General features: G+C 44.8%; 1 protein-coding gene across 12 annotated transcripts in view; it reads left to right on the plus strand.

Moving 5' to 3' along the window:
• ephb3b (eph receptor B3b) overlaps window positions 1–8621 on the plus strand; it is a 61872-nt gene extending 53251 nt beyond the window's left edge. For 5 of the 12 annotated variants that reach the window (XM_074634546.1, XM_074634551.1, XM_074634548.1 and 2 more), the window contains exons 13-16: window positions 260–445; window positions 888–1087; window positions 4364–4519; window positions 6766–8621. In XM_074634546.1, coding sequence (XP_074490647.1) covers window positions 260–445; window positions 888–1087; window positions 4364–4519; window positions 6766–6874 — 651 coding nt within the window. In that variant the 3' untranslated portion in view covers window positions 6875–8621. The remainder of the gene's footprint in view (window positions 1–259; window positions 446–887; window positions 1088–4363; window positions 4520–6765) is intronic. The other 7 variants (XM_074634549.1, XM_074634553.1, XM_074634555.1 and 4 more) reach the window with 3 other exon arrangements.
• The last annotated feature ends 1520 nt before the right edge of the window (window positions 8622–10141 follow it).

Below are 10141 nucleotides of genomic sequence, written 5' to 3' on the forward strand. Positions count from 1 at the left end.
AAAGGATTCTCTCTGTGATGGTGATGCATTGATGTTAAAAAATACAGTTTGTAGCACATTAAATATTCTTCTAGCTTCACGTCTTTGTGCGTATCATTTTCTGTAACCGTGTTACTAACCTCGTATGTACGTGGCGTTTGGGGATTCTGCAGCATGCACCCATGTGTTGTGCATCGACATTTCCCTTAGACTGTGTTTTTCTCACCCTCTCTCTCCCTCTTGTATGTGTGTGATCTGTGTTTGTGATCCATCCCTCCAGTATTTCATGCTCACCTACTCATTCGCATATCCACAGGGGGGCAAGATCCCCATTCGCTGGACGGCTCCCGAGGCGATTGCCTACAGGAAGTTCACCTCGGCCAGCGATGTGTGGAGCTACGGCATCGTCATGTGGGAAGTGATGTCGTACGGCGAGCGGCCGTACTGGGACATGAGCAATCAAGATGTAAGCTGATATGAGGATTTTTTTTCCCCATAATGTAATGTATCCAAAATGAATGTGACATATACCATATATTAATAATTTGTAAGAAAAGGCATTGTGTTTAAATATTCAACATTAAAATAGCATTTTGCATTAGAATATAGAAATGTAGATATTTAAACCACTTCTGCCATGACTGTCCAAACGCCGTTCTCTCTCTGCATACCCACCCACCACTACCACTCAAAGCTGATCTTCCTCTGGCCCTTATTTCTATTCATCCCTTAAAGCATTTTTCCTGTTTATCTCCGACTCTCCCATCATTTCCCTCATTCATCCTCTTCTGTCCTCCCTCACTTGCTGTTTCCATCGACCCATCTCTCTCCTTGTGTTCCCGTCCTCCCTCCACAACCGCACTCGGTGATTAGAAGTGATTGTGATTTCTCTGTCATCCTTTCCTCAGGTGATAAATGCCGTGGAGCAGGACTATCGACTGCCCCCACCCATGGACTGCCCCACAGCGCTGCACCAGCTCATGTTGGACTGCTGGGTGAAAGAGAGGAACCTGCGACCCAAATTCACCCAGATTGTGGCCACGCTAGATAAGCTTATCCGCAACGCCGCCAGTCTCAAGGTGGTCACCAACAGCGCACAGTCCTCTGGGTGAGTTGTAATATTCTGATATAAAAAGCACATCGGTCACATTAAGTTCAGCATCTTGTGTATGCTCGGCGGAGCTGGTGATAATAGAAATCGACTTTAACTGTGATGCTGTTTCTCTTTGGAGTTTTTATTAAGTGGATTAGGGATCTTCATAAAGGGCAATAATGTCACATTATGGTCATTGCATAATGATACTAGTGCTGATTGCTTTCTAAAAATCTTCTATGGTTTTCTGAGGTCATATGTTGAGGAGATCTGCTGGACTCTTGTGATAGATTACAGTAATAGGTCATTAGATTATTGAATGAAGTCACTAGCCGTGAGAGTACTGGCTGAGCCATTTCATTTCTACCTGAGCTATAGCAACCGCGATAATGATTTCCACTATGCAAATATTCCTTATCCAAGTTGATACAGTGTACGTGAGTAACTGTGACTCAGCTGTAACAATATCTTAACTCCTATAAAGTGCAGATTTCTTCCCATACAACTCTTTAGTTCTCACAAATGCAGCCCGGGCCATTATGCAAAAATCTAAATTACCATCAGCTCAATACGGCCCTTAAAGCGACTCCTCCGCCAACTGGGAGCTCAATCAATGATGTCACATCTACATTTAGCTGCACCACCTTCCTCCGCAACCTGTTTCTTGGAAAGAATTTGGAGGATGAGAAGGTGGCGGAGTTGGTGTGATAGGGAGGGGGGGGTGACCTACCTATCTGTCCCCGCATCAGGGTCTTTCTGTCCTGAGGGAGGGCCGCAGACAATCCTGGTTCGGGCTCATGGGGGAAGCCAGGGTCTCGGTTGGCCACCGGAGTGACGTTCTTAGAAGATTAAGCTTGCGGTTAATTAGCTCGATTAGGGCGATGCAAAAAAAAGAGAGCGGCAGCGCCTTTTAATTAGCCACTAACGAGATTTTAAACGGGCCAGCGGAGAGGTGGCCTCCTGCCGACGAACCTAACAAGGGAGGAGTGAGAGATGATGCCGCCGTCCTGGTCGGCGGTGAAGGGTGGCTGGAGGTTAGCTAACACTGTCTGGGATGAAAGTCCGTTTGGTTGTGTGTGTACTTATCGCATTGTAGGCGGAAAGTGGAATGAGCAGCTGAGGTTTGGTGATGTTCGGCTTCTTGCTCCAGTGTCCTGAGTCATATCTGTGTTTATTTTTCGACTGTTGAGTCGCAGAAACTTCTTGACAATGCAGAATAGTCTAACCCTTTGGAAAAACATTGACAGTCCCAACCACTGACCTTGAATTTAGGCTAAACGACAATATTACCCAGCTTCCCTGCTGGGATTTTCTGCTTGTGGCACACATGTGGCCAGCACCCTTTTAAAGCCAACTTTAGAGAAGGACGACTAACAATACTCCATTAAGAGAAGCCAGAGTCTGGTGTTAACGACGGCCCGAGGCCTTGGGGCTCCGAAGCACAGGCCTTATTAAAAATCACTCCATCTACACCACTCAATGGAGCCTCTGTATCACTGTTATTAACTCCCCCTCCATGCCTTTTTCTCTTTTCTTCTTCCTTTCTCTCTCCATTCCTCTTTTAATTGTTAATGAATCTAATGCCATCAAAAAGGATGACAGGGATCAACAGAGCAGAGAGGAGGGGAGACAGTGGCGCTCTTTCTCTTCGCCAGCTCCCTCATCTGTTTCTCCTCCGTCAGCTCCCCGTCTCCCCCTCCGCCTCCTCTCTTGTTCATCCGCTCCACTTCTCTCTGAGTTGTAACACAGTTTTATTAAAACTCCCAAGGTGGCCTCTCTATCTACAGCATTGATCAGCACAGGGGGGTTCTTTAAAAAGGCTCTTTTGGGCTGTCAACAGGTGTGCAGGAACATGCAAAACACACTCAAAACACATTTTCGGGAATACACACACACACACACACACACACTTGCAGGTTTGTGAGTCACTCCTTCCATGTGTTGCCAGTGTCCGAAAGGTTCATGACTCAGCCCTGCCCTGCAACCACGCACACATGTGAACGGCATCTGTGTTTACATTCCAAAGATAATTCTCCATTGTCATGAAGCGTTTCCCCGAAATGTCTTTCCACTTCTGTGGGATTGTGTTACCTTTTTGTCTTGCCAACCTCGGATGACGTTCCAGAAAGAACATATACATTCAAACACACCCTGAGACAATGTACTGCAAAAGCATAAGGTTACTAGTTAAGCTCAGTTAAGCACCAAATCTGATTTGAGCATTTGATTGAGCAAAAACCGCATGGTATCCAATCTTCCCAGATCAGATTTAAACCACATTTGTATGTGGTTTGAAAGTGCAACTCAGTACAACCACTCAGATTGGATTTCAGTGACATCTCACTGAAACAAGAAGAACAGGGGCCAACAAACAGGAAGAGAGCTCTCCAGATATTTCCAGGGTTTCACATGGCAAACATAGCCCATTCCACATTCTTAAGCTGCCTTCACATGATATGAAATCTGCTCTTCGCTCACCCCGAGTTAAGGCACAGAGCCATGTAGAGGCAAAGTGCAGCGCAGGTATAATATGCCATAAAACAGTGCACAAGGAACGCCATTCACTGTTTCTAGGCAACAACAACAGTTGCAGCTGTTTTCTTATTGGTTGCACTTTGAAAGGTCAGCGGCAACCGAGGTCAAAGTTGAAATAATTTGAACTTTGAGCGCAGCGCACGGTGGAAATTTCGAGCGGTGCGCCACGCCAAGGGTAGCGCTTCCGCCAAGTGGGGTGACACCGCTCTCCCCGAAGGAAAACAATGGCACAGCCAGTGCAGAGCTGGTCATGTGTGGGCGTCTTTACATCCTCCCTGATGCTGCCGATAAATGCATTCTTGAATAAAAAACATACTCACTTGGTTACTATGACACCTGTTGTTGTAATGAAAGCAAACAATCATAGTTTCTTAACATGAATCTGATCTGGTTCCTTGTTGATTTCAATGTGTGTCGTCATCATTCAAGACCAGATTCGACATCTGCTCTATGAACACATCCCACCTTGCCTCACCAGCTGCAGCATCCTCCACCCACCACCCACGCCTCCAGCCAGTCTCTCCACAGTCATTAAAGTGACCCCCCTCACCTCACTCACCCCCCCTGCACACAACTCCCCACATGTGGAGGAGAGGAGAGGAGAGGAGAGAGGAGGAGAGGTGGAGAGATGGAGAGGTGGCGCTCAGCGGGGGCCGTTCTTGGGTGAGGTTGGCCGGTAAAGGCATCAGAGTGACGACCTTAACCCTCTCTCTCTCTCTCTGTTTCTCTTTCTCCCTCCTCCCCTCCCCAATGTAGGATATCCCAGCCCTTGCTTGACCGCTGTGTGCCAGACTATACCACTTTCACCACTGTGGGGGACTGGCTGGACGCCATCAAGATGAGCCGCTACCGTGACAACTTCGTCAACGCCGGATTTGCTTCCTTTGACCTGGTGGCCCAGATGACAGCAGAGTGAGTGGAGAGGGAGCGGATTCAGCTAATCAGGCCTAAAGTGATTGACCGGGCTTGAGTTTGAGAGTCAAATTAGAGTCGCACGGATTGACCTTGAGGGAATAAAAATAGTCCCATGGCTAAATTAAACATGATAAGACGTGGGAAAAGTGGCTCCGATTATGCTCCGACATCAAATGAATAACAGATGGGAAGGATAAAATAATAAAAGCACATTTTATTTTGGTACATTAAGCAGACATTTCAGAAATATATCTGCTGTGCTATGAAGATAAATCACGCTTTGAAGACGTACAGTATCATGCCTTTTACTGTTATGTGTTCCAGTATTTATGAACACATAATGTAGTGTATAAAGGAGGAAATAAAAGAATGGGGGAGATTTACTGGCAACACAACTTGCCAAGAGACATGAGCGAGAGATAGATTATTAAGTACAAAATGGGAAATGAATGAATGAATGAATGAATGAAAGACTTTATTTCGAACATATAATAAATAAAAACAGATACAAAATAATAACAAACAAAACAAGAGTTATAGTGTCCGAAAAGGAGTAGGTAGAAGAAAAACTTATATTAATCACAAGATCCTGCATGCTTTTCCTGTAATTTGGGATGTAATTGACCAATCAGGATAGGTTTGCTGTAGAACGGGGAGGATTATGTAATCAGGAGGGGACTAATAACAATCACCTGCCTCAGAAGCCAACAAATCAGATACACAATTCACCAGCGTACTACAATTTTTCAGCGAGCAATCGTCCCACTTCCTCAACTACGATCTCCAGTTGACCTTGACGATCGTCCGCCTCCTGCTGTGTTTACAAACAGGAAATGATGTAATGGGAGTCCTGGAAATTGGAGGGCCAGAGACGATCAAATAAATGAATTAGGATTATAATGATAAATAAATTATCCTCATTAGCTGCATAATAGGCAATGGAGGTGGGGGTAATTTGTTTCAATTTGGCCAGGCTGACAGGTGTGGTGTACTGTGGCTCTCTGTTGCCCTTAATGGCCAGTAATTCCTCTAATGGCACCCATTTATTATCATTTCATCCTCCATCGCTGCCCTGATGGCGATGGCGAAATATGAAAAAAACAAAACACCATTTATTTGTGTGAAATTGCAGAGATGCACCCTTATTTAGCTTTGGAGAGGACGGGTGTGCAGTGCGTTTTTGTGTGCGTTTGTGTGAGTTTAGGTGCACACTTTTTGTTCTAAAATGGATGGGGCCACAAAGTCATTGAGACAAGCAGAGTGTATGGTGTCTGCGTGTAATATTAGATTATCCAGTATCTGTGTTTGTGTGTGAGTGAACGGAGAGGACGCAGACTATGGCAGAGCCCCAACAGTCAGCTAATCGCCGCCCCATGCAGACGCCGTCCGCTCTCTCCTCAGCTATCGACTGGGGAAATCAAACAAGCGAGCGGAAAAGAGAGGTTCTCGTGATATAATTGTACGGCGTTAAACCAACATGGCCATGATGATTAGATTACGCCGTCTGACTAATGACGGCCAAAGCAGGTGCGCTCTCCCAGGCCTTTTTAATGTCAACTGTATAGTACAGTATGTCAACATTTTCACATTTTCCCACTGCACGCTCAACCCGAGGTTAAGGCCCTCCACTTACTCTAAAGATTACACCGTAGCTGCCATGAGCCCTCGGCTAAAACACTCATTTACACTTTCCACTCTCATTTCCTATAGTTTTTCTTGGATTTTGAGGAATATTGTGCAACAGCGGCCGAGTTAAAGCTGATTTACTGACACACAGACCCATTCTATGTATGAATGATACTCCTAACTGAGTAATCAGTCAAGTATCTTACAAAATAAAGATCTTCTGCTTCCCTGTTTCTCTAGCTAAGTGGTGTGTGAAGTTTACCAGCTGCCGAACAGTAGCTAAGTTTGCTCTTTAATCATTAACTCTCACGTTATGGTGCTTTGACTCTCCTGCTCTTACCAACCTGCCGGGCAACACCAGTATGTTGCATTAAGACCAGCATTCACTGGATGAGTGTCCCCATTTTGTTGACATACCCTCTGGAAGCCGTTTTATGGGTGATTGCCAAGGTGCTGTCGCTGTTCCCACCTGGTAGAGTGTGTGTTTACTCGCGGGCGAAAAGTGAAATATGCACTTCAACTTGGAACATGTGATGTTTGTCTACTTTTGGACTACCTTTTTTTTACGACTGAGCCACCTGTTCTTATTTCCTTCTCCTTTCTTCTTTCTCCCGCAGGGACTTGCTGCGGATAGGGGTAACGTTGGCCGGCCATCAGAAGAAGATCCTCGGTAGCATTCAGGACATGAGACTACAGATGAACCAAACACTTCCTGTCCAGGTGTGAGCGACGGGACACACAGACCGATGCAGTCGAAGGACAGCCAGACAGGAAAAAGGGGGGAGGAACTGTGCCAGAGAGAGCCATTGGAAAACCCTAGCTGCCTGACCCATCTCTGCCAATTAGACGCTATGAAACTGGCTTGCAGTGCCTCTGACTATTTTATTTTCCTTTATTTCACTACCACTTCCATTTCCTGTTCCTGCTTTTTTTTGTTATTCGTCATTGTTGCTTTTTCCATCCAATCAGAATTAGTGTGTTTTTGAAAGAGGAAGAAGAGTTAACCCTCCCCCCACCTTATATCCCATGCGTGCCTCACCAGCTCTGGTGTGGGTTGACGTTTGCATGCATGTGTGTTTTAGTGAGGTTGGCCTTAGCCCTGTAACTGAAATGTCACGCAAGAGCCCCTCCCCGTGACCTCTCAACCCAGCTTTGATGGACGTAATAAGTAGTAAAGAACGAACGCCCCCTGGTTTTGTATAAAAAAGTGAAAAAGGAGACAAAAAAACAGGAGGTGTTTGGGAACCCACAGGAGATAGAGAGAGGACAATCCTTCCCCTGATAGAAGTTGTTTTACTGTGCACGTGTGTGTCGTTCTCCATCTTCATATTGAAGGTGTGTTATCTAAAAGGGCACTTGCTGGAGAAGGGCGAGGTGGCGGAGGAGTATTTACGATGGGCTGAGGTCAAAGGTCAAGAGGATGACAGAGGTCAAAAAGGTCAAAGGAGGGCAGCCACATTTTTCTTGGACACTTGTTTTGGCTGAATCCTCAGAAAGGTCACCAGAGGACCTCTTCACCCCGACCTGCAGTGACTCAGGATAGCTCCACAGCTTGGGATCACCTGCTCATCAACTGTGTTTTTTACACATAAAACAAATGTTTTATTTTTGTTTGTCCACACACCTTTTTTTTTTTTTTGGGCTTTCTTACACATTTTTTTGGGAGAGTTTCAAAACGGCCGGTCGAACCCAAGTACCCCCCACTGGACGCTTTACGTGATTAAGGGGAGACAAGGACTGTGGCAACACTATAGAAAGACCACTTGGCCTTTTGTGTGTGTTTTTTGTATGTGTGCGTGCGCATGTGTGCGTGTATGTGTGATTAAGTGTGCTTGGACGTGCGGGTGTGTCGAGTTGCACACAAGTATACTGTACAATACAGCTTCCGCTATTTGCCACCGTGGAGAATTAACGCATGAACTGAACAGTGACAAGGAGCAAATATATCTGAAACAATTTACGCTATATTCTGTGGACAACTGTTAAACATTCTTTTTTACTGAATCCAAAAGAAATGAACTTAGGACATGCATATATATATATGTATATACATATATATACATATATACATATATACATACAGTACATGCACCATGCAGAAACTGAGAGAAACCATGATGGACACCTTACTTTCTACTTACTATTATCTGGATTTAGAAATAATCAAAATTATTGTTTTAATTTCTTGACATCCCGCCCAATGTATTTATTTGTACCTTGCCCTCCAACCCCACCCGAACCCCACCCCACCCCCCCAACCAACACCCAGATGGACTGTATTTGGGACATTGGAACAATCAGAAGGAAGAGAAACTCCAAGAGGATTCGCCTAATGAATTGCTCATTATTAAACAAAAAGAAATTGCATATAAATTGGATATTGTATTTTTGTTGTTGTTCTAAACAGCCTGTACATGTTTTGTAACAAAAATACGATAAAATAACAAAAGAAAAAATGGTGTTTTGACAAAAATGGAAGTGTTGTTGTGAAATGTTTGATTCGGAGTGAAATTAACAGAAAGCAAAGTAAGGAGAGAGAAAGAGAGAGAGAGAGAGAGAGAGAGAGAGAGAGAGAGAGAGAGAGCGAATGGAGGTAGAAAGAAAGAGATGAACAACACCCGTGGTTAGACTTCAGTACATTTCGCCTTTTTGCGCTCCGTCCATTGTTGTGTGTGAGTGTCTGTGTTCAAGTTTGTGTGTGTCACCTGAACTGGATATTACGCTTCCCCAATCCATTCTCATTCTCAACATAAAGAGCATCTGTGAAGCACTGAGCTGTTACTAATTGTCTTCTAGGCACATTTTTCCAACTGAAAACCTCCTTCAAAACCGCTCACATGCATCTCTGTGGCTTCACTAGGTTTTATTTTGACTTATTTACCATCACCTCCAACAATGGGATGCTCCCAAACCATTTTTATGTTGGACAGTTAAAGAGTCATCTCCTGCCTACCTGCCAATCATCTCAATCGCCCCAGAGGCGGAGCTCCATCACTAGACCTATGCTTTGCCTCCCTGCAACAGGATCCTCATCGGAGGATCCAGAGCTGTCAAAGAGAGAAACCTATTGGTCTTTGTCTGTCAGGTCGATTAATGCGGCAGCCAATCTGGCACTGCGACGATACGAGCATGAAGCGAGCGCAGACATACGGCGCGCTGACCTATCATTATCTCTCTTCATTTCCTGTCTGGCCTGCAATCATCCTGTCTCAGCTCGGGCTGCTGCGTGATTAGTACAGTGCAGGATCAACAGCCCTGGCACGCAGACAGCCAAAATCTGCAGACCCCCTCGTCCTAAATGATAGCAGCTGCATCACGGAGACCGTACTATTTGCACTTCTCACGGAGGGGTGTTTGAAGGTAGTGGATTATCAAAGGGATGGGGCTGGCTGCACCACTGGGTGTGATCTTCCATGACAGTCTCCATATTGTTTGGGTTGGAGCTGATCAATGCAATATGTGAATATTATTAGTTAGGTGTGTAATGATAGCCATGCAGTGTGTCTTCCCATATTACTTTTGTCAGCCTCTCCTTTGAGTCCCTTCAAAAGCCATGGAGGATATTATGCAAATGTGTTTCCCGTTTGATATCCCGTTTCATCTTATACCACATACAGACGTTTTCACTACTAGTACACTCTGCAAAGGGCTTACTAACCTGTAACAGTGGTAGTACACAATCAAGTAGTAATTTAACTGTCGTGTACTCAAACTATACAGGAAATAAGTCTCGTATCCCAAAAATTGCGATGAAAAAGTGTTGAAAGAGCCTGTTAGATGAGCAAACATTTTGTCTTGATCTCATTCTGCGGGATTATTTTGTTTCTCCCCAAAGCAAAACAGCATTTTGATTGAAAAAGGACTGACAGAGTCTACGTTTGGAGACGAGAGACGAGCCGAATTAATGCAATCAGATGCTCACTTTTACCTAAAAGTCTCCCAGGAATATACAACATTTCTCCCTCCTGCACTCAGCTCAATCATTCAATCAGC

The sequence above is a fragment of the Sebastes fasciatus genome, chromosome 5 (assembly GCF_043250625.1).
Source record: "Sebastes fasciatus isolate fSebFas1 chromosome 5, fSebFas1.pri, whole genome shotgun sequence".
Lineage (NCBI taxonomy): Eukaryota > Metazoa > Chordata > Actinopteri > Perciformes > Sebastidae > Sebastes > Sebastes fasciatus.